At 44.0% G+C, this 25,727-nt stretch overlaps 1 protein-coding gene across 1 annotated transcript in view; it reads right to left on the reverse strand.

Annotated features, from left to right (window-relative positions):
• Positions 1–12,567: 12,567 nt before the first annotated feature.
• Positions 12,568–25,727, reverse strand: part of LOC119399343 (uncharacterized) — a 233,338-nt gene continuing 220,178 nt past the window's right edge. Inside the window, exon 4 of the mRNA XM_037666155.2 lies at positions 12,568–12,791. Coding sequence (XP_037522083.1) covers positions 12,568–12,791 — 224 coding nt within the window. The remainder of the gene's footprint in view (positions 12,792–25,727) is intronic.

A 25,727-nucleotide genomic window follows, 5' to 3' on the forward strand; every position in this document is an offset into this window, starting at 1 on the left:
TAAAGAAAGTGCACATATTTACAACAAAGTAAGCTTTACTGCCATATATAGCACGCGAACTGCATTTTTCTACACTGAATTTTAAAAATTTTTTGCACCAGCAGAATTGAGACATGTTCGCCACTGAAGTTCCAGAACTAACGAAAAATTACATTCAATCTTACTTCATTTTCTGAAATTCTGATGCTCCTAGGTAGAGAGCACATCGGAAGTGGCTATCTAACTGGAAAAAATGCCTGTATCACTCCCCACAACACTTGTTAACTGCTTATAAGTCTCCATTTGGCGCATACGTACTGTCACTAAAGAACTCTAAATCTAAGTTTCCTTATAACGACTAATGTTAAAAAATTTTGGGCTATGATCAACCCGTGCACGATGAACATATAATTCTGGAAAACCAATTGCTACATCTATCCTTGTGCCTAATGAAGAATCCACTGCACCTCCTAGTATGACACCTCTGTGAAAAAATTTTCTGTCTCCTGAAATGATTGCCAATGTCCTACTTGCCAGAATGATTGTGTCGTCATTACTCCAGTGATTGTTCATGTGGCTAGTGTCACAAAACTAATTTATTTGCTGAAACAAAACACTCACATCCTGGTTATCAAACTTACGAAGAAAATACCAGTGCCCTTCTAATATTCTAACAAAGCTTTTCTAGCAATCAATGAATATGTCTACATTGCCCTACACTGTACACTACACAACACAGTATGAATTAAAAAATACACATCAATGTTAAACTCAGCTTAATTTTTGTAATATTTACTCATAAATTACATCATTCTCTCGATGCAATCATCATTCACAGAGTGAATTGTTTTAGAATTTGCTAACGCATTTGATAAGTTCACAATTGTGGTGGTTTGGGCGTGTTGGTATGACATGACCAATAAATTCTAAACGCACAAACAGACAAGGACAAAGAACACGTATGACACAGAGGCGCTGAACTTGTCCTTGTCTGTTTGTGCACTCAGAATTTATTGGTCATGGCATTTGATAAGCCCTGTCATAAACATTTACTTTAAAAGTAAGTCATCTGGACCTCGGCGCTCACATCCTTTATTGCACTGAATGCTTACTATTAAACTGCACTCACTTTGTAACCACAAGTGGCCATTACTCACAACTTTGAAGCATAACTTCTGGTGTACTACAAGGTTCACTACTCAGCTAGGCCCAGTTTGTTCCTCATTTATACCAACAACCTCCCTTCCTATTGTGCATGCTCTTTAGGATACTGCTATTCACAAACTGAATACTAGTTCATTAGAACTCACTGAAGATAATTCAATTTTCATCTTATGTCATTACAATAGAACTGCAGGTGAGTCTGCCACAGAAACCAATCTCGCACTGACGTCACTATTTCCTCATTATAAATTTGCATGTTTGGTTCTTTTTTACAAGTTAGGTATACCATTATCCAACACTCCACAACTAACTCATTCATCAACCACAGTATCATATCACATTGAATCAACCGTCATTGTACAGTCGGTCTTGAACCAAGTCACCTGTAAGACCCATAACGTTTTTCTTAAGGGGGGCCCTGTGCCCTTACGGCACGCTGAGGCCACTAAAGTGTCAAGCAGGGCAAAATGCATTTGCAAGGCTTGATTGTAGGCACTGAACAAATTTGTTTACAAAACGTGGTAAAGGCACATGCATGTGCATATTTTTGTTTGCTCGTACAAGGATAGAATGAAGAAGTATTTTCAAGGGTGGAGTGGCCGAAAATTAATGGCACAAGCCAAGCACGTGGTTAGCATTGCTAATTTTGTAGTCCGTATGGGTATTCTAGAATAAGTTAACAGACATCTGCACACCCAGGTATTCAAAATACCTAACAAGTTCCAAGGGACAATTACTTTAAGTAATATACAGGGTTTTTCAAGAAATGTGTCCAACCTTTTCAAAAAATCAGGAAAATGCGATATTTTCTCGGGGCTTTCAGAATTGCTTTTTCTGTAGCGGCAGGAATCTTAAGGTAGTTAAGGACATCATTTAGGATAGTAATTAAGAAAGTTACATTAATTAACTTTTTAATTAGCTTTAGTTAGGTAATTGTGTCAAATGGGAGAATTGAAGTTCTTCATGCGAGGGACCCATCCGAGCTTTGAGATTTCGAAAAAGCGTCCTCTGGTAATTGTTGTGGTGTAATGAAATTCAACGAAATGCAACGGCTTTCAACAGCGAAAGCCATCGAATTCGGTTGAATTTCATTACTTCATAATTATTACTAGAGGCCGCTTTTTCGAAATCTCAATGTTGGGATGGGTTTCTGGCACGAAGAACACCAATTCCGCAATTTGACACAGCCACCTAACTCCACTAATTAAAAAGTTAATTAATTTAACTTTCTTAATTACTGTCTCAAGTCATGTCTCTAAGCATCTTAAGATGCCTAGCGCTACAAAAAAGGCATTCACTCATTTTGGACGTCTCAGAAGAATATGGCAGTTGCGTTCTTCCATGTTTATATTTAGGTTTCGCCATTGAATTTGGCTGAATTTCATTACTTCGTAATTATTACCAGATGCCACTTTTTTGAAAATCTCAAAGTTGGGTTGGGTTTCTGGCATGAAGAACTTCAATTCTCCCATTCGACACAACCACCTAACTCCACTAATTAAACAGTTAATTAATTTAATTTTTTTAATTACAGTCCCAAATAATTTCTTTAACCATCTTAAAATCCCTGCCACGACAGAAAAACCGATTCTGAAGGCAGCAATCAAATATTGCATTTTCCTGATTTTTTTTAGCAGGTTGGACACATTTCTTGAAACACCCTGTATTTGCATTCTGTTTATTATTCAGGACACATGCATGACTTTACATTCGCTAACACCTACTTTCATTTAGCAATGTTCACACCAGTTAGCTACAGTAATTATGGCAGGTGATTAAAATCGTCTGCATTAGTTATTTCCCAAATTATAACACCATTATCAGCAAATGATCAGTGAATTTGTTAGGTGATAGCAAGGAAGGGAAGTTGTTGGTACAAATGAGGAACAATCTGGGCCTAGCTGAGTAGTGAACCTTGTAGTACACCAGAAGTTATGCTTCAAAGTTGTGGGTAATGGCCACTTGTGGTTACAAAGTGAGTAGAGCTTAATAGTAAGCATCCAATGCAAAAAGGATGTTAGCTCCGAGGTCCAGATGACTTACTTTTACAGTAAATGTCTATGACAGACCTTATCAAATTCGCTGGAAAATTCTAAAACAATTCACTCTGTGAATGATGATTGCATCGAGAGAATGATGTAATTTATGAGTAAATATTACAAAAATTAAGCTGAGTTTAACATTGATGTGTATTTTTTAATTCATACTGTGTTGTGTAGTGTACAGTGTAGGGCAATGTAGACATATTCATTGATTGCTAGAAAAGCTTTGTTAGAATATTAGAAGGGCACTGGTATTTTCTTCGTAATTTTGATAACCAGGATGTGAGTGTTTTGTTTCAGCAAAGAAATTAGTTTTGTGACACTAGCCACATGAACAATCACTGGAGTAATGACGACACAATCATTCTGGCAAGTAGGACGTAGGAAATCATTTCAGGAGACAGAAAATATAATCACAAAATGTGTCATATTAAGAGGTGCAGTGCATTCTTCATTAGGCACAAGGATAGATAGCAATGGGTTTTCCAGAATTATATGTTCATCGCGCCCGGGTTGATCATAGTCCAAAATTTTTTAACATTAGACGTTATAAACTTAGATTTAGAGTTCTTTAGTGACAGTATATGCGCCAAATGCAGACTTATAAGCAGTTGACAAGGGTTTTGTGGAGTGATACAGGCACCTTTTACAGTTAGATAGCCACTTCTGATGGGCACTGTACCTAGGAGCATCAGAATTTGAGATGATGAAGTAAGATTGAATGTAATTTTTTGTTAGTTCTGGAACTTCAGTGGTGAACATGTTTCAATTCTGCTGCTGCAAAGAATTTTTAAAATTCAGCGTTGAAAAATGCAGTTAGCTTGCTATATATGGCAGTAAAGTTTGCTTTTTTGTAAATATGTGCACTTTCTTTAGTTTGTCTGCTCTGGAGGTTGAAATAATTGAGAATCAGCGCAGGGCTCTGTCCTTGGGCTGCTCCTATTTCACACACATGTTAAAGACCTTCCACTTAACGTGTGGTCCAATATATGCCTTTTTGCAGATGATCGTGTTTTGCACCAACCGATAACAAAATTCATAAGCCTGCTCTACTCTCCAGCAAGACCTCCTCCTAATCTAGGCAAGGAATTAGTGGCCTTACGAGGCATAGGATGGCTGTCAGGTGCAATTATAAATGCAGGGCAATTTATTTTTTTTCATCAGTTTCCTGGTCCGTGCAATTTTCAGGATGTTCTTCTTGGGGAGAGCTTGGAATTCAAGAAGCAAGACAAATTTATTGAAATTCTGCATATTCTTCGGCATTGGGTCACGGTGACAAACTATGGAGCCCCCAACAACAGTGTTTTTTGTATGATTCATTAGACCAGGACATTATGCCGAGTGTAGCAGCTCAAGTAATGGACATAATGCATCTTGCCATTCATGCTAAGGCAGTACAGCATCAAGAGAACTTATATGACTGTGGTGTTTTTGCCACTGCTAATGCATTCACTATTGCATCTAGCATCAACCCATGTGTACTGTTGCTTTTGACAAGACTGTAATGCACAGTCATTTAATAGCATGTCTTGTAGACAATGAAATGGTGCAATTCCCTCTTGCTACAATGCGAGTGCCCAGGGTAAAACCAAAATCAAGTTGCTTTTTTGTTCAAAAATAATGTCCTAATTATGCTGTTTAAACCACTTAGAAATCACTCCTACGACCATTGAAATTTAGCTAGGCCTTTCTATGGATACCAACTCTAGGTTATTAACACTCTGTCATCGTCCTGAGCCTTGCCTCTCAGCATTAAACCATTTCCTTGTATGTTCTTTGATAGTGAAAAGGCACTGCAGGTGTATTTGCTTCAATTAATTAACTGCTTGTGGATAAACTTTTTGAAGCAACTGACATTGGGAAGTACATTATCACTGAGAGGTTGCTGTGGTCAAGGAATGTTCAACTTTTGCTGCTTGTGTGCTGTATATAAAAGTTCTTTATGAATGAAAGACAGTTGTATGTGAGAGTGTCTGCACAGGGCAAACTTTAAAATTTTGTGCTATTCTCCCTACTTTAGATAGCTATCAATACCGTTTTTCTCACAGGTCTACATCATAAAACTAAAAATGTCAGTAATAAAATCAGATTCTTCAATTTATATTAAGCTGAAGTCTATAGCACTCTAGTGCTGTATATGACACGAAATATCACAGTCTTTCAAGTGCTTTTCTTGAAGTGTTGGGGCTGTTCCTTAATTGCTAAAATATTGAAACTTTTGTGGATGTATACTGCTCAAAGTAAGAAATCTAAACAGTGCTTAAAGCTTGATGTTTGAAGACTCAATGGTGCATCATAGACCTGTGCGCTGCTGCGCCACACCGCCGCTGAAATCCCAAGAGTGATCACAACGATGACATGAAATAACTGCGGTGCGCTGCCGTTTCTTTCAATCCGAACGGGGTATCCAACCCTGCGGCGTCCTCCAGCATTAAATGGCAACATCTCGACTCGCTTGATAGTACCTTTTCTTGCAGTCTTGGACCTATTACACTATGCATCAGGCCCGTAGCAAGGGGGAGGTGGCAGGGGGCCCGGGCCCCCCCTCCCGATATTTTGATGACACATGGTGTTTTATCGAAAATAAATAATGAAAATAGGCGTTTTTCCCAAATTGCCAAGGCTTTCAGCAAGTGCCCCCCCCCCGAAAAAAATTCCTGGCTACGGTCCTGCTATGCATAGATAAATAAAATAAATAAGTAAATGTATCAATGCGTTTGTACTCTTTGTTCCTTTAATTTTTACTCGCGTAAACCGATAAATTAATACAGAAGTATCTAGACGATGAACAAGGTGCTGGATTGTTTGATTCTTCCAAAGGACAAACTCACAGCGGAGACGATGCAGCTGGCCAGCAAAAACGCAAAGCCGCTTCCACGGTTTTTGCATATTTGTTTATTGTGATAGCAGTTATATGGGCACTCTCGATGGGTTTTTGCCGTGGGCGTCGCCGTCATGTTCTGTAAGAAGTCCAAATCGAAACATCGCCCCGTGCATCATATATGTTCTACTCATGAGTAAAAGCTAGTGAGCACTGGCGACAACGCAGCTGAAGCAGAGATGAGAGGAGCCGGCCACCTCCGTCGCACAGAGGTAGCATTTGCGATAACATAATACCTCGCGTGCGAGGCCTGCCATCGACTGCTCTTCAAGCAAAAAGAAAACGCCCTGCCTGTTTTTTGTTGGGCGAAGGAGCATGGACGAACGCCGGGGAAGGGCCCGGGGGTGCTATCTCGGCGTACATTAGCAAATATGGCTTGCTTGTATACCCTTCTACGTGCTGTAATTTCAATGCTTCGTGTTGCAGTGACAGACTGCACGAAAACCACTTCTCTCTTGAGAGCGGCCGTACTCAATTGAACCGGGAAACTGTGATTTGTTTTCTGAATGCAAGGGACTACTTCCCCTAAACTGTGTAATCTATAACTTCACTCCCCCTCTTCCACGCCACGCCACCGCCGAACCGGTGAACTTCGCGCCGTTTACGCGCCGCTAAACACCGGCGCACCGCCTTCGGTGCACCGGTCTGGTGCATATCCACGAATGTGCATCACTCTTACTCAAGCTCCTCCTAAAAAATTACCGCAGAGTTATTTATTCTCATAAATGGAGCTGATAATTTTCGCCACTAACTTGCATGCGACTATAAAAATGACTAGTGCAATAACTACTGATTTTTGAGATTACATTTATTCTTATTTCTACAGAGTATACGTATCCTTGTCACTCGCCCCCAGAGAACAGTTGTGAGTGCAAAACTTGAAGTGCCACAGTATTAAATTTTACTGTATTGCATACCATTGTCATATGTGTCCACTCAAGCCACAAACCAACTATCTTCACCAGCTCACAAAGCCATATGCGTATTTCAAAGACCATTGATCTCAATGATTACCGAAAGTGATTGTGCTGCTGTGACATCAAGCATGAACTGCTTTCAACTTCTTGTTCAACTTTTTGCAAGCTAAAAAGCTCCAACGCATATTTTTAGAAAAATTAATGCCTTGTTAAAATTAAAATTTTTATGGTAATGATGGTCCTGACATAGATCATAAAATTAAGAAGCACGTAGGGCATGCAAGTGAGGCTATCATCCAAAACACATACGCACAAAAACATTTTTTTCAGGACATAGTCGTGATCGCCTTTTTTATTTAGTTATACCGAATTTACGGTTATATACTTGTGTATTGACAGCTTACCCATGAAAAGTCAACAGATGCACTCGTGCTGCAGTTGACATTTGCAGTGATGTACAGTAACTTGCATTTGTATTTTAAAATGAAAAAATATTTTTGCATTTCTCATGTGCTTCTGGCCCGCAAAAAATTTTAAAATTACATTCTTTGATCTGTGTTATTCAGCCAGATAACTTTCTGCAGGCCTAATTTATTCCGAAAATAATGTAAACCACTATACTGAATGCATGTTGCTTATGAAAACTAAGTGGTTGCAGAATAAGTGAATCAGTTTTGATGCCTACTGGCCCAATGAACTGTGTAAATAATGCAGGCCAGAAAATTATTATTGCTGTGGTATTTTAGTAACAAAAAGCATCCAATTAGGCATGTCACAACTTTTTTAGATGTTCTAAGTATAAAAATATGTTAAAGCACTTAAAGGGAACCTAAAGGCAAATGTTAAGTCGACACGAACGTACTGTTAACATACCATTCCAGAAATGGTGCAGTGTTTGTTTTGTGCTAAGAAAACGTCTACTTCGAACAAAAATTATATTGAGTGGTTAGCATGCCACTACAAATATTCTAACCACCATGCCAACTAGGTACTGTTAACATTTTCTCCCTTTACTGGCTGACAGTCCAGCTGGCGGCGTGAAAGGCAGAAGCAGGCAAGGGAGAAGGAGGGTTTAGCTATTGTTGTGAGCAGACACGACTGTCAGCAGCTGCGGAGAAACTTCTATGGCATGGTAGGTAGACTTGAGTTAAGGGAGCCGGTCACTGTCACTTTTTGTGGTGATTGAAGCTATAGCCATGGACCTCATCGGTTCTTACTTCAAAGAATGAAACAGAAAGAAGCAAGCAGCATTTCATTCCAGATTTTAATGCACTGAAATCATCTTTTTTACTATTGGCAGTTTGAGTATCAGTGGCTTTTTCTGGGACTCGACTATGTAGCCACACACAGAGTTAGCAGAATATCCCGCTGGTGGTGCAAGCCTTGTCGTGCATTTACTTAGTTTCTTGGTGAACAAAGCCCTGGTGCAGATAATACTGATGTTTAGGCGTTCGTAAACTTTCACCCATCATTTGAACAAAAAGCTCGTTGGCCTTTAGTGTCCCTTTAAGAAAAAGAAGTTCTGTTTCTTTGTGACTGAGCGTACGAGTTCATTTCCTAAGTTGTACAACGTAGAAGCACATACTTAATAAAATGAAAGGTAATGCAGGCAGCTGACCATAATTTACATTGCTGTTCCCAGCTGTAAATAAGTTGTTAGGCTTTCCATGTTAGGTTTTCTAAATATATCACTCTTTTTATACAAACATCACAGTTAACACATTATTATTATTGAGTACATTTCCTAAAGATCAACATCATTCCTAGTAAAAGTCCTAATGTTTGCTATGACAACGTTCAATTCCATTAGCCCGGCTACATGCTAAAGCTCCTGTGAGATCACAGGCCGAAGATAACAACCAGCTTAGCTTTGTTAGGAGAAAAAGCGCTGACATTTAGAATACCACTGTTCGCATATGTTGTAAGTGCTTCAGTAGAATCTTGTGAGATTAAAATGTGGTGCTCCCACAAAGAATTTTTTCTTTCCGCACTTTCAGCAACCTCGGAAACTATGTAGACGATAAGTAAAAGAGCAGGGTTAGGCAGAATGATGTGATGCCTGACACTACAAATGAATGCAAGAGTACTTAATTACCATTGTATTGCAAGTGGAATATTATATTCAATATGAACCTCAGTTTGCTTTGCTATGGTGTTCTTGTGGTTGTACACCTTCTTACCACCGTGGCAGGATTGCGAGAACTAACGTCTCTGTCAAAATCTTGTGCAGGTGTGTGACACAAGCAGTCACTGTTTACAACTTCAAGGTACCTCTTACCACCTGTGGCAGTATTGCCAGAGCTAACGTCTTTGACAAAATATTGTGCAAGAGTGCAAGGGACAAAACAGAAGTGGTCACTGTTTACATCTTTAAAGTCCTAAGCATGCACACCAGACCATGATTCTACAGTGTCCGACAGCTCCGGTGGAGTACACATCATGATGGCTGGAGCCATCCCTGTGTGGCACCAGCTAGACTGTGACAAGCTGCATACTTTTGCTTGCGACGACTGTGTGGGAACAAAAAAGGGACACCGCAAAAGAAAAGGGTTTTAGGCAAACTTAACGGCTTGCGGTGAAGGAATTCTGAAAAGGTCTGATGTGCCATCTTGCAATAAAGAAGCAACTTTTATACCTAGTCTGTCTTGTGTTAGTAGGAGTCTGATAAACGTAGACAGTGCCAGTTCGTGGCTAGAGAAGGATGATGGTGAGGAGATGCCCTTTTGAAACGTTAACCGGCACCCCCCTCCCATCCCCTTCTTGGTGCACTGGAAGTTTTGCCCTAGAGGTATTAGTTCCTTCAGTGGGCGCTCCTGAACGGCTCTTGCTACCTGCTTTACCCAAGCACCAATCCTGGTGTTCGATTTTTCTTGCTCTGTAGCAATTTTGAATAGAAAAAGAGGCTTCAAACATTACGCAAACAAACATAGAGCGGGTCGATTCCACGAAAGATCAAAAAAGTGTGTATATTCGATGTTTCCGATTTTCCTGATAATTTTGTATGTTGTGCACATATGACTGCACAGCACGAAATCGCAGTTCGTTTTCAAATAAAAATTTTTTTCATCACAGGAAAATTCGACAAGTGTCGCCGGTTGACGACGACCATTTTACGAAGAGTGCGTTTTCGTAAATTCGCAATCATGCTGGCAGCTACTTATGCTATATATTACAAATATCTTTCTTTTTGGCGGAAGTAGAAGTAAAGAGGAAATAGCTGGTATGATTTCATGGAATTCTGAGCAAATTATGTATTTTTAAAAATTCACGAAAACGCTGCGTTTTTGAAAATCAGTCAACTTTGGGACGCTATGGCTACTTCTGTGAACATCTCAGCTTGTTCATATTTGCAGCATGAATAGGCCTCTATGTGAATAATGAACCTCTGCATTTGTATTTCTCTAATAATTTTCAAAGTAGTAAATTTTCATGCTCGAAACACCAAAAAGAGAAAAGTGCTCCTCGATTAAAACTATAATAAAAAAAACCCAATCTCAATTTTGTTCAAAGTCCCCCAAAATGTTCTCAAAGGACTGCAGAATGATATTATGAAAAAACATGTTGCATCATTTTGATTAGGACAAAAGCAGAAAATGTCAAACATTGTGTTTCCAGAGCGTTGTGGCTACTGCGGGAAGGACATCTCTAGTAACAAGAAAATACAGTAACACGTCTTTTTTCTTCTCTGATCTTCGCTAAGCAACAGTAAGGATCTATTGTCGGAAAGTGGGAACTGTTTTGTAAAGAAAAAAAGATCGTTCCAATTAAATGCATTTGCGACACCACTTATATTCCTCGTCGACGGGCAGCACGGACATTTTCATTCCTCTGGATAATTTTTTTTAAGTAAATGCGCTTACCTATATAAAAGCAACGAAGCTAAACGCGAAATTTGTGTAGCTGAGTCGATCATGCATTGTAAGAATGTGAGAAATCGCAATTAGCGACAGTGGTGAACAGCGAGTACCGCAGTGCAACTTAAGCAGAGCAGCCACACACTGCCGAGAAGAAAATGCCGCCGGCGCTGACGTCGCCTCCTCGCACCTCTGCCCTCCCTCCCTCCCTCCCTCCCTCCCTTCACGCCGCGCGCAGCTTTCCGTGAGCTCGCTACGTTGAGTTGAGGGAGAAAGCTGCGGAACGTGATCTCTATAATTTGGTAACACCACTTAGACTTGACGGATTCGAAAAATTTTTGCGGCATATGACTCGTGAAGAGTCATACGTCAATAATGAGACTATTCCAATATAACTAAGAAAGGTGTTGCAGGGCCCCTTTAAGCGACAGCACACCCGGCCAAATGCTATGGTCGTTAGCACGCGAAACGTTAGGAAGCTCTGAAATCACGGCGCGCATAGGCGCGCAATTGAGCGTGAGTCGTAGTTCTTTTTTATTTCGCGGCCATCTGTAATTAACAGAAAAATACTAATACTTAAATATAACGAGTTACAAACTGTCTCAATGAACGTTTTCCAAACAGGCCTACAAATTCCCGATTCAAAATTTTCTCGCAGCTTCATTCCGTCAAACGTTGGTTAATTAATCTTGCTTAAAGGGGTGGTGCCACCAAATTTGTGGCTGGCGCGTTCTTTGCTGTAAGCATTTCCTATAGCTTCAGGAAGCATGATGCACGCACCAAGATTCATGTATTCTCGCTAAATAATTTAATATCGCCTTTTGATGTGGACAACTTTCGGTTTCGGTTTCTGGGCGCCGAGGTTGGGCAGTGACGTAGAAGTGTAGGAGAAGTGCTCACGTGACCACACAAGGCTGTGACGCACTTAGCCAGGAAGCTATCGAAACTCGGCGAGTGATGTAGCAACCGATGCTTTGCCGGTACTATAGCGAACTAGAATATATTCTAGTTCACTACAGCCGGTACGTACGTTGCGGAAGTGGCGGAGGTCCGGAGGTCACTCACATTACTACAGCAGATTTGGTGTGACGTCACTACAACTTTCGTTGCCCATCCTACAGATCTACGTCGGTGTTGGTGCGCTAGCGATGGGTTTCGTTCGGGAGAATGGGCATTTAGGTACACTTTGGAAGTGAATTAAAATATATTCTAAACGTTTGCTGTGTCCGACCCTTCGTGTGGAATGTCCTTGCATACAGAGGAAACCCACAACAGGCTTCTTATAGCCTCGGAATTTGATGGCACCACCCCTTTCATTCAGCAGAACTGAAAGATATTGCGACTTCATGCAGTAGCCAGCAACATTCACTTAGTCGCGTTGTTATATAGTGCGTCGGTATATTTTTAAACTCTGGCTTGAGCTGGAGAAGCCTGTTTAAAAGCCTGTTGCCTAACTGTAGTAAACAAATTGTTAGTTCGCGCCATGTGCGTCCGCCTGTTCTTTTATCGTCGCTCTTTATTCCGCCCGTCAGTGTTATGCTCAACGTATTCAACGAGGCAAGTCCTACAAGTAGCCTTGTTTATTGCTACACTAAGCGAAGTAGTCTTAGTCACCAATTACGCGTCACAGATGAGATTATGTAAAACGGGTCGCTTTAAGAAAAATGCACTTATGCATCAGTTTAATTTCAGCATTACACGTATACTCTCACAAAGAAGGTTTGGATAATTCAGTGTTGAATATTTATTTTGCCTTTAACAGAATTTGGATACTTTTTTTTCAACACTTCCTTTATGTCAGGCTTTGTTGTGTCCCACAACTTGTCTTCGAAACCATCCTTCACCATCTTTGCGAGTGTCGTGTTGCCATGAAATATACTGAGATTCGCGAATGGCGGCTTTTCGGTGACCACGATAATGAATTCCGTCATCCACGTCGTACTCACAGTCAGCCCTGCAAGAAGGAAAAGGTCCTGAATAAGAACAGAGAAGTCGAGAAGTTGGTTCACGTTCGTGGTGTAAATAAGCGCGGCGAAGAGCTCAAATGCTAAAATACGGGTAAGGAAGGACTGAGGAAGCAAAAGAATGACAAACACGAGCGTTGACTACCAATTAATTCCCCCTTGCTGACGTGACAGGTGTCTGGTAGATTTTGATAGTTCTATCATCTCTTAAATATGTGTGACGTGTGTTTCTGACGACACGCTTGACATACACTTAGGTTAACATAACTCATGAATGTATGTAAATAATAAGTAAGTAAGTTAGCAAGTTAGTGTGTAAGTAAATAAGTAAATAAGTAAGTAGGTAAGTATGTAAGTAAGTAAGTCACTAAACTTTATTTCGGCATGACACATACAGGGTTTGCCCGCGAGGTAAGGCAAAAGGAGGACTTAAACCCCCTGACTAGGCCTTACCTTGCTGGTGCAGCAAAGACAGCGGATTCGAAAGTTACAATTTCACTAGAACACAATCAATGTATATATGTAAATCATGTATCTAGGATTATTAAACTCATTTTGTACTCAGTGCTCTTGTTTGCCATTATTTCGCTTACTCAGCTCTTCCTTACGTGTACTTTCGCGATGCTCAATTTCACCATGAAGGAAAGGTTCTATAGGAGCCTGACACACAGTATTTTGGCCATTTTAGCTTTTGCACAGTGTCAAGTCAAAGTCAAGTCAAATTTTATTTACAACATGCACGAAGTACAATGTTGAAGGCCACCCTAGCAAGAAAGCTGTAAGCATACAGCTTGACGAGGCCAGGGGGCCGCAACCAGGGGCCGCAAACAGTGCACACATGCGCAATACAAACAAAGCTTTTTGTTGTTGTAGCTAAATTGCTACAACATAGTCTTCGTTGGCGATAAATACATATAAATACATGCATGGGCACTGTAAGCAGGTGTGATAATATGTCAAAAGAGCGACACCGGTGAAGACGACAATGAAGAGCGCGCGGGATCGAAAAAGCGCGTGACAGCGTTCGTAGCAGCGCAGCGTGCAAGGACAGATGGTTCCCGGCTGGACGTCCGGTCCGGGGAACTAGGCGACGTCCTCCATTCGCTGTACTGTCCTGGACTCCGGCTGGGTGACTGGCCCAGGGACCAGGCGATCCGCTACTGTTCCGGCTGCCGTCCTGACAGCTGGACAACCAGTGAACGAGGCCTGTACTCCTGCTGGGTGACTGGCCCAGGGACCAGGCGAGGTTCCGCTGTTCAGGCTACCGTCCCGAGTGGCTGTGAGTTCCGGGTTGCTGTGGGCCGCTGGTCCTGCTGCCGTTCCGGTTGGCTTTCACGACCCCGGTGTGCTGCTGGGACGAACGCGGCGGCTGAGAGCTGCGGCTCCGTTGCGGAGCTTCCAAGCGACCGCTACCCTCCTGCTGCTGCTGCGGCAGAAGGCCGTGACATGGCCTAACTTTATAGGCATAATGATCAGTCACCAACTAGCCCAGCTCTCAACCTTATTGAACTCCGTTGAGGGCGTCGACGAGCCAGGCGGCGCGTTGCCCCGAGCGATCGGCGTCCAAGCCAAAGCCAAACACGGCGAGACACTTCTCATTTAGAGACATCTTTAGTATAGGACTGCATTTGACAGACTATTGTCCGAGGTAATTCAATAATAGTTGCTTTTGTCTGTAAATATATTTGTGTGTGTGTGCGTGCACTCGTGGCTCGATTGTTCCTTGGCTAGCGGTCCTGGGCCCAACCCTGACACTACGTCACAATCTGGCGAGCCTGCCAAGGTACCGCTGTTAAAAGCATCGAAGGAAAATATCGTCCCTCGAGTACACCCTCACAGGAGTTCATCCTGTCATGGATACTGAGAGATTACCGCAGTAGGGTCACAGCTAGGCTTGTCCGGCGCAGAACTGCGCAAGTGGATTGAGAACGAACGAGCAAGACAAAGGGATGAGCGTGCTGCCGAAAGGGAGGCGAGCAAAGAAGCAGACGAAAGAGCTCGACAAATTTTAGAGCTGAAGCTAAAGCTTCAAGAAGGAGCTAGTGGAGATGTAGCAATTAACTCTGAGCCTATGCCTCTACAGAATCATGCCTCTTCGGTTCTCAACCCACAAAAACTACTGCCGTTGTTTGATGAGCGGCGCGATGACCTGCATGCATACTTGCAAAGGTTCGAGCGCGTGGCAACAGGGCAGGAATGGCCACAAGATAAATGGGCCCTTGGAGTGAGCATGTGCTTAACAGGTGAAGCACTAACAATGATCGGCCGCATGACTGCCGCTGATTCACTGGATTATGATAAAGTGAAAAAGCCATCGCTGCAAAGATTGCGGTTTACCGCGCAAAGTTATCGCGAGAAATTCCGAAAGGCGCGACCGGAGGATGGAGAAACTGGAAGACAGCTAGCTGCTAGACTTTCAGGATACTTTGATCACTGGATTGATATGGCCAATGTCTCCAGAACGTTCGACAACCTCCGAGACCACATGATCGCTGAAGAGTTTCTTTAGTGTTGCCATCCGAAGCTGACCGGATTCCTTAAAGAACGAGAATGCAAGTCCCTCGAGGAGCTCGCTGACGCTACTGACCGCTATCTTGAGGCGAAGAACCTCTCCAATATGGTAAGAGTACCGGATGATGTGAAGGAGTACAACAAGACTACTTCAGATGCTCAAGAGACAACCTCGGAGGTGTATGTTGTGTAACCGTATTGGCCATCAAGCTCAGGAATGTCGTCGCCCAGCAAAGGAAGTGACCAAGTGCAACATATGCGGAAAAAGTGGTCATAAGAGCGAGAACTGCTGGAGCGCGAAGGCACAGAAGGGGCATAGTTCAGCATGCGTTCATGAGACTACAGCCAACCAGTGTAGTCTGACGTGACAATTTTGTCCGACGCCAAGACAGTAGACGTGACGTGACGTTTCGGAAACCTGTTTTCCTGGTAGATGGAATGCCTGTGGTCGAAGGACAAGTCTTGGGTCGGAAAGTAAGAATCCTCAGAGATACAGGCAGAAATACAGCAAATATACGAAGAGTTCCAGACCATTGCTTGACTGGAGCACTAAGCCGAGTAGTGCTGACAGATGGATCCGGCAAAGACGTTCCGGAGGCGAGAATAAATATCCATACACCATATTTTACTGGAGAAATCAAAGCATTATGTATGGATAGTCCTCTTCATGATGTTATTTTAGGCAACCTTCCTGGCGTCAGAGAACCTCTAGAGCCAGATCCCAATTAGAGACGCGCGGTGGTCGACGGAAGCGACGACACATCGGCAAACATCGGTGTAGAAGAAATGCCTCACAACGTTTCCGCCACAATCAAGCCGCAAGAGGCAAGATAACTCCATTATGTGTACCAGCCATAAAGATTGGGGAAGTAAACAAACAGAAGCTCACCGAGCAACAGCAGAACGACAAGACGCTGAAGTCACTGTTCGCTAAAGTGGGCAGAAACTTCAAATCGCAAAAAGGCCACTGTTATTCGTTTTTTCAAAAAGGCGGACTTTTGTAACGAAAATGTGAACTTGCTACAGGAAGGACGTTTAACCAGTTCGTCGTGCAAACGTTCTTCAGAAGGTCAATACTGGAAGTCGCGCACGAAGGTCTTATGGCCGCACATCAAGGCATACGCGAACGACAGATCGCGTCTTTACAGATTTTTACTGGCCAGATCTGCACGGGGACGCCAAAAGATTCGTGAAATCCTGCGATGTGTGCAAGAGGACAACACCAAAAGGAAAAGTTGGTGTTGCGCCATTGGGACATATGCCTGCCATACGTACGCCTTTTGAGCGTGTGGCAGTCGATCTGATCGGTCCGTTGTCACCGAAATCGGAACAGGGAAACCGGTATGTGCTCACGCTCATAGACTTTGCATCTCGATATGCAGATGCAATAGCACCATCTGCAATCGATGCAGTGCACGTGGCAGAAGCACTAATCGAGATTTTTTCTCGTGTTAGTCTACCGAAAGAGATTGTGACCGACCAAGGGACGAGCTTTACATCAGAGCTGATGAAAGAGGTTGGTCGCCTATTAGCTGTCAAATTTCTTCGGACGACACCATACCATGCCAATGCGAATGGACTAGTTGAAAAATTCAACGGAACCCTAAAGACGATGTTGAAAAGGATGTGCCAGGAGAAACCTCGTTCGTGGGACATACCTTGCACCACTACTCTTCGCCTACAGAGAGGTACCGCAAGCGAGTCTGGGCTTCTCGGCTTTCCGGTTGATTTATGGTCGGCACGTCCGAGGACCACTGACCGTCCTCAAGGAACTATGGACCAATGAAAACATCGATGACGAAATTCGCACCACGTACACGTACCTTGTCGATCTTAGGAATCGTCTTGAAGATACGTGCAAGCTTGCCCATGAGGAACTGGACAAGGCGCGAGCAAAACGGAAATTTTACTACGACCGAAAGAGCCGTCCGCGCAAGTTAACTGTTGGCGATAAAGTCCTAGTCTTGCTCCCTACTGACACAAACAAATTGTTAATGCAATGGAAAGGGCCATTCGAAGTCATCGAGCGAAAAAATGACGTCGACTACGTACTGAACTTAAGCGGGAAAATGAAGATATTTCACATAAACATGCTTAAGAAATATGAGGAACGCGAGCCCATTCCCCTGCAGCAGGTCTTCGTGGTCACTGAGATTAGTCAAGATTCTTCGAATCAAGCTGAGGAGTCATCCAGCGACGATGTTTCGCACGAGATTCCATCTCCCAGCCTTGTCCATACACAGACAGCCACTGATGTGAAGGTATCGGCAGATCTCAGAGACGAACAATGCTTCCAAGTCCATGACCTGTTCCAAGAATACGAAGGAATATTTTCTGACCTGCCAGGAAAAACAGAGCTGGTTGAATGCGCACTACGCTTGAGTTCGGAAAACCCAACACATGTGCCACAGTATCCTGTTCCATTAGCTTTACGAGGAAGCGTACAAAAGGAGGTCCGAGATATGTTAAGGTTAGCGAAACATCTAAATAATAGAGTGTTACGCTGGAGTTTACTCTTGCAAGAGTACACTTTTACTGATGACTACATCAAGGGCTGTGATAACGTTGGAGACGATTATTTAAGCCCTGTATAAGGGTGTTGCACATAGTTGTGTAGTACAGGGACGTTTCCCACGCTTCTTGTTGTGACGTGGCAGTGTGTATACATCCAAGTGAATATTTCCCTTTCGTGAACTTTGCATCTCCACTGACTGTGACACCCTCTGACATTTGTTCTTCTTCTACCCATCAGAAAAGTTGCAAACAACTTTCTTAAAACCCGGGGTAGTGTGATAATATGGGCAGAAGAGCGACACCGGTGAAGACGAACATGAAGAGCGCACGGGATAGAAAAAGCGCGTGACAGCGTTCGAAGCAGCAAGGCCTTCCCTCCTTGTAGAAGGCGGTGTGATGTGTGGTGCGCGTTTGAAGTGTGCGCCTTCAAAAAATGCGCAACATGAAAAGAAGAAGACGAGCGCGCGCGAACGGTGGCAAACGAAGACGACGACGTCGAAAGAACGTCCAGTACGAGAGCGCGCGGCACAAAGGTTCGACGGACAAGTGGCCCAATAAGAAAACAACACGGATCATCTCAGGGGTGTGTGATGTGTGGTGCGCGTTTGAAGTGTGCGCCTTCAAAAAAAAAAATCACAGCATATCCACGGGGTGAATGATGATGAGTGGGGCGAAGCTACGGAGGGAATCATCTGTAAACCGTGAAACTCTTCCGTGAAATGCGCCCAGTACATAATATAAAGAGTGTGAAACATCGTGTATATATTAAACATCAAACTTTTATTGTACTGTTGGTTTACGTGGTCCCTTCATTATCACTTGTGATCGGTGAAATGCAAGGAAGAAGTCCGCTCCCGAGCGAAAGAGAGCCAAGAGCGACCGCATTCCCCGCTCGCCCTGTGCGAATTAAAGGCAAGGCTAGAGGGAAGACAGGACGCGCGTTCCACGACGCGAGGTCGGTAGCATGCCCAACGAAAGCCAACGGAACGCGATCGTGCAAGTGCTCCGGCTTCGCATCGCCTCATGGTTCCATTTAGCGTCCCAAAACCAAACATATTGCTCAAGGTGTGCCTTGCGTTTTTCGTAGAAATAATTTCTTTATCATGTACATTAAGACGAAAAGTTGAAAGCTCACTAGAGTGTATCGCCCGCAAAGTATGTCTTTTAGTGTGATTTAACTCTCGTACGGCAGGGTCCTCGCGCCGTTGCCGGTCCACCTCGCCCGTTGACGATCGGGCGAGGTGGCTACATGCAACTACTACTACTACACTTTAAGAAAAACATCTGGCGTTCTTTCGTTCTGCTTTTACAAAACATCTGGCGTCTTTCGTTGGTTTATTTCATCAATCAACGGCGTTTTGAACAAAATTTTTATTGTTTAATCACGCACAGGAGAAATCTCACCAGGCACTACCTTGGAGGTAAACAATGGCTGCTAATGGCAATGAGAGACAGAAGAAGTCGGCTTTTAGCTAACACTTACACTTCTACTTCTACTAACGTTTCCTACTGGAACATGCCAATGGCTGCTAATGGGGAATGAGAGACAGAAGAATTCGGCTTTTAGTTAACGCGCACGCTGCGAATGTTTTATTGTTCAACAACGCACAGGAGAAATCTCCCACCGGCACCACCTTGGAGGTCAAAGCGTAAGACTTGTTACGCACTACTACGACCACGACGACTACGAGGGACGAACGGGTGCCGCCTTAAGGAGCTTCGCCCCTAAAATGCGCAACATGAAAAGAAGACGACGAGCGCGCGCGAATGGTGGCGAACGAAGACGACGACGTCGAAAGAACGTCCAGCACGAGAGCGCTCGGCACAGAGGTTCGACGGACAAGTGGCCCAATAGGAAATCACCACGGAGATTTCAGGGGCCAATAGTTGGACACCACGAAACTTCAGCTTTGCCAATCAGGACGGGACAAGTTGACCCGAGACAGAGAAAAAGCCTGGCCTCAGAGTGTTCCGAGGGGAATTCCAAGGGAGCCATGCAAGGAGAAGGTTGCCACCGGACCGGGCGCTGAAGACGGGAGTCGGGTTGCGGACCCGAGCCTCCAGGGCTTCAACCGGCCGGAGCATCCTGCCGTCGAGTTCCCGTGCGAGACCATAGCCATGGTGCCCGGACTCCACCCCAAGGCCTGCGTACTTCGGTTCCGGCAGGCAAGCAGCAGCAGTTGGGCTACGGGCCCGAGCTGTGCGTTCAGCTGCCTGGGCCTGTTTCACCAGGCATCTCTGCGCGTCGCCCAGTAGCCACCGTGCCCTCGTCAACGCCAGCCACACGCGTCAACTCCACCAGCCAAGCCTCCGCTGGTTGGTTAGACTGGACACTTATTATTCCCCGCTCCGCTGCTCAGCCGCGTCAGAACTAGACTGTCTAGTTTAGATCTTTTAACTTGAGTTTTGTGTGTCGTAGGAAGGGTTTTATCGTGTGCAGTGAACTTTTTCTTAAGCGTTTGCCTATGTATAGTTATTTCTCCTTCAGTGTATAATTAAAAGTCGTGTGTGTTATTTGTTAAACCAACGGCTTTGTCCTTATTAAAGCTCTCCGACGCTCAGTCACAGAGAGCTATCGTAAACAAAAAAAGAACCTGCATCACAGGTGGAAGGGCAAGACTCGCGTGGTGCGGCCGTGTTCTGGCTCGTTCTAACGTTGGTGAAGTCGCTTACGGGGGCTTCATAGGTTCTGTAACCAGCGGTTATTTTAATATTTCTTGGGTGGTTATTGCCTGCTTTGAGTTTGTCGCGCATTTCATTGTAGTGATGGTACGCGTTTAGCGTTGAGTCCGTGGAGCGTTTAATGAATAAACAGCACAGGTTCAGCGACCAGCACTCCGAAACGGAGCAAGCACGAGCACCAACAACCGTCCTCGTCTTCGTCTTTCACTGGCGCCCCTGCTTGCTCATTATCCATTCTACAAATCACTCCCCCGCAGAAAAGGAGCCATCTTGGCGACTTAAGGAACAGGGACGACTGGTGGGTCGTAGTGCGGCTTCAGTCGGTCGACGTGAACAATCTCGCGGCCACGGCGGCGCCGGTCTGCGGATGGTTGAACGGGCTCGACAACATAGTGGACGGGAGAGGCTTGACTTAGGACGCGGTAGGGGCCTTCATACTTCTGCAGTAGCTTTGTGGAAAGGCCAGGAGCAGAGGAGGGAACGCGAAGCCACACCAATGTTCCAGGCGGATATGACTGGGGAGGCAGGTTTGCGTCATGGCGGTCCTTTTGGCGTGCTTGGTCTTGTGCGGTTAAGGAACGTGCGAGCTGCCTGCATTCCTCGGCGTAGGTAGCGACTTCAGATAGAGTTGTGGACTCTGAAGCGTCCGGGCGGTACAGAAGAATGGTGTCCATAAGTGAGGAAGGTTCGCGGCCGTAAAGAAGAAAGAAGGGAGAAAATCCTGTCGTAGACTGAGTGGCGCTATTGTAAGCGTACGTAACAAAGGGTAGTATGCGGTCCCAGTTGGTGTGGTCAGCGGAGACGTACATGGACAGCATGTCGCCTACACTCTTAGCAAACGACCGCTTAAAACAACGCATATAAGGCGGAAAGTAGGTCAAATTTTCGACGCTTATAAATGGCTCTCTAAGCGGCCTACTTATACGGCTTTTTCATGCGGCCCTTTTTTATACGGCTTCTGGCTAAGCGGCTCTTTTTTATGAGGCCTAAGTTTATGCGGCTCTTCCATATGCGAGGCCATCTCGTTGCCAGAAGGCCGTTTAAAAGTGACCTCTTAAAGTAACGAATACCGTCGATTTGGTTAAGCGGTATTTCAGGTCAAATCTGTCCGGCTTATATACTGCTCAATATGCGGTCGAAATATATGCGGTACTTTTCGCAAATTTTTAGGAAAAAGAAGAAATTCTTCTACATTGTAGTTGATCGTGCAGTGTTCCTCCTTTTTTTTCTTTTGTTCTTTTCAGCCTTCCAACTCATGAATATGCATTTACACATCACAAGAACTCTGTACAGAGAGCCACAAACCATAGCCACACACACACTCCACCACGGGGATTTGAACCCAGGCCAACCGCGTGACAAGCAGACACTGTAACCACTACGCCACCGCACCACACGATCTGGGTGGACTTCCGCGGCTTTATATATGCACTTCACGTTATCTTAGACGATTTTGCGATCGGCTACAACGCTATAATTGCGCATCCCGCACGGAGACAGAGGTGAACAATGAACGATGCGTTTCCGAGTGCATTTCCATTTGCCGGCATCATGCAGCAGCAAAACGTGCCCTGTTGTGCAACCAGCCGCCAACGAAAAGTTTTCTGCGATGTTTGACTCAGTACAGGCGGTGGAAGTCAGCTGATCTCATCACTACTTGGCGAAGTACAGTCTCTCACGTCCTTCGCGAGCATCGCGTTGATGTCGGTGCGTTTATGCGGACAGTATTATGTAGAGGTTCATCTCAGAGAATCGGATTAAAACACATAATCGCTTATTCGCGCAACAGATGGGTTTGGTGTAGTGCAGCGCGTACGAGGCGACGGACCAGCTTTCAGAACGGGCGCGCTCATTTCTCTCCCGAGTATAGCATAGACGATGAAGAAACGTTGTTGTTGAGTCGAAAGAACAACGAGCCTTCGCAGAAAAAGAATGCAGTCTTCCGAGCTAGAGGCTGACGGCGCCGACGAGCGATGCCGTGGAATTATCATGCTGGGGAGGACGGCGGGTCTGAGGTTGTTCGTTCTCGTGGTTCGTTCGTTGTTGACAGTTGGAAGTGATGCTCCCCTTGGCTTCCACAAACGATGAAACGTAGTGCATGACTGGCGCGGAAAGAGCACGCATGAAATCGCTTGCATCACCCGTTAGAACATATGTTTCCTGCCAAGCGTCGCATCAAAAGAAGCTAGCAATGCTTGAAATCGAATCAAGTCACAATATTATCCAGCTTTCAAGGATAAAACCATGCTATTTCTTCAAAAGTCAGAAGTGGCCTGAAGGATTCAGAAGGATCATGTGAACATTTATACTGAATAATGCAAAGATTAACTTGAAGCATACTAATATTTAATAGGCGCTGTTAAAGCTAAATAACAACTCCAAATTAAATATGCACTTGTTTTGCACCTTGAAGGTTCATGAATGTTAAGCTCTATAACATGCCTCAGTTCAGGGGCGTAGCCAAGGGGGGGGGGGGGGGTTGGGGGGGTTCAACCACCCCCCCCCCCCCCGAAATTTTTCAGTTTAGCCTGCATATATGTACACGGACACATACAAACGCACGCACGAACATACATAAAGTATGGCTGAACCCCCCCCGAAAAAAATTTCTGGCTACGCCCCTGCCTCAATTGACCGCATATCAGCGCCTAAGAGCGATCTGGTGGAGGCCCTGTGTTGGGGAACATGGCAGGTTGAAGGTTGTTTTCGTATTCCACCCATTGTCGACGAGTGAAAGTGATTCTTTCCTTGGCTACGAGATGTGATCGTAGCGACAAGGGCCAGTATTACTTCACTCCACGTCATCCAGTCAAGTATGCTTTGAGCTTAACGACGCTTTAACGTATAAACTAGCAAAATGCTAGAAGTGGCTGAACTCGGGCAGTAATCTTGACTTCTAGGAATAAATGTTCACAGTCTTAAAAATGTGCAGTCAGTAGCATCCTGCTTGATTCGGATCATGGGACACGACATGCAAACGTATAATACTAAATAGTAGATATAGAGGAACAATTCTTATACTCAGTAGGTGTCATAATTACAAATAACAGCTGCAGATAAAAAGCACGCTTTCACACTAATAGCACACCCATAAATGTTGAGCTTTACGGGGCGTAGCCAGAAATTTTTTTCAGGGTGGGGGGGGGAGCCTTTTTTGCTTTATGCATGTTTGTGCATGCGCTTGCACGTCTGTGTATATATATGCAAGCAAAATTGAAAATTTTCGGGGGGGGGGTGAGTTGAACGGCCCCCAACTCCCCCCCTTTGGCTACGCCCCTGTTCCATACCACGTAGCTTTACGTGCACCTTTATTTAAATATAAGCTGTCATGCAACATCCTTAGCTTTGGCTGGTACAGCAGCTAATACAAACTGTGCTTGAGAATTCAAGATTTATTGCCAGTACCAACACTAGCTATACACAATAACATTCTGTAGTAGTTCAAATGCGAGTGTTGCAGCTTTTTTTCAGAATTAGCTGCTCATATAGCGCTCACATAAGCATGCAGACATACACGTTCAAATGTGCAGCTATTATTCTTTTTTACGAAGAACTGTGCGAAATAAACTGGCACAAGGAGACGCACGGACAAGAGTCTTCCTTGTGCCAGTTTATTTCGCGCAGTTCTTTGTAGTCATGAATTACCAACTTGCCCAGCGATCAATTCTTCGATATTATCCTTTACATGCAGCCCACTTCCATGGCAGTTACCACGGCACACCATCTGTCAGACATCGTGCCACATGAAGCGCATTCTCATATAGTACTAGACTTGTCCTTCATTAAATGTTGAGACCAGAAATGTATTTGTTCTTTTTCTGGCATCATTTCAAAACATGACCTTTCCCTTGCAGTGTTGAGACATATCTTTGCAGTAACTTAGGCATTGTGTCCAAATCCATCACTGTGCCAGCCTGGCACTTAATTATGTATGCATGGGTCCCTTATTTCCATTCTGTGCTCCAAGCCCTTTCCTTCACCCATTACTGTAGAACTGTGGAATTTAAGTGTTTCATCTGGCAACGCTAATTGTTGTTACATTTTGTGCCATTTCTTCGAGTACCCATGCCAGTATTTAGTGCATTAAGTGAATGAAGGAACATGTTATGTTGCTGCGCAGCTGCACACTAAGCAGAACAATGAGATGCAGAGCCATGAGAGAAAATCTAGAGAACATTGTCACGTTACAACGCAAACACAAGACAGTGAAAAGTTGTACAAGAGTAGGACAGCTTGTTGACGCAAAAAATGGCAGGAACAAACATGTCTGACAAGACAGAAACTTGGGCTAGTTGGTTGTCCTTCATGACGAACCAGCAGCACAACCACACACGGACAGAGGAAAGGTACACGAAACACAGCACTCTGTTGTGTGCCTTCTTTCCTATGTCCGTGTGTGGTTGCACTGCCGATTCACCATGAATGACAAACATGATGTTTTCGGCAAAATCCCGAAGACCCACTAGATGTTGATGTTCACTGATGTCCCCATTGTCTTTCTCGCCTGCAGAGCACACGCGTCAATACATATACAATAGGATGCATCGTAAGGGTTCTTCACCTATATGCTCTATTGTTGGAGTAAGAGGGCGTTGTGTCAATAAATAATCAATGTAATAATAAAATCACCCTAAAATATATGCCATATTCATTATTGCTCAATTCTCAACCTCCACGTATTCCACTTCAGCACCTGTGAACATAATGGCCCCCTAAAGGATCTCGGCAGTAGTTTCTCTGAAGTAGTTTTCAAAGCTGTTATTGGGTTAGATTAAGCTAACTGAATCTCATGAACTTATCCTTTCAAAACAAATGAGGGGGCAGTCCACTTGTTATTTTCTAGCAAGCTACTTAGCAATTTGGCCTTGAACGTGTGCACTTTCCTTGCAGTTGTGTCCCAAAAGCAGTCAGTGGCCTATCGGTTATCAGTAAAAATTTTCTTTATGAACAGCCTTACAAATTCAGTAATGCAGCATTGTAATGGATGTATCATTCTGACATATAGTTTATGCATTCAAAACTCTTCAGTTGAAATTCCTAACCAGTTTCTCCATCAGTAATGACCACAATTGCTATGCGACTCTCGGTACCATCATCTGCATGCATGGATTGATGCATTCTGCAATGCTTTAATCATGCATCTTATCACTGGCCCTGTGATCTCACAAGTCACCTGTGTCCTTCTCTAGACAGTAACAGCTATAAATATTTTGCATAAC

This window comes from Rhipicephalus sanguineus, chromosome 7 (genome assembly GCF_013339695.2).
Source record: "Rhipicephalus sanguineus isolate Rsan-2018 chromosome 7, BIME_Rsan_1.4, whole genome shotgun sequence".
Lineage (NCBI taxonomy): Eukaryota > Metazoa > Arthropoda > Arachnida > Ixodida > Ixodidae > Rhipicephalus > Rhipicephalus sanguineus.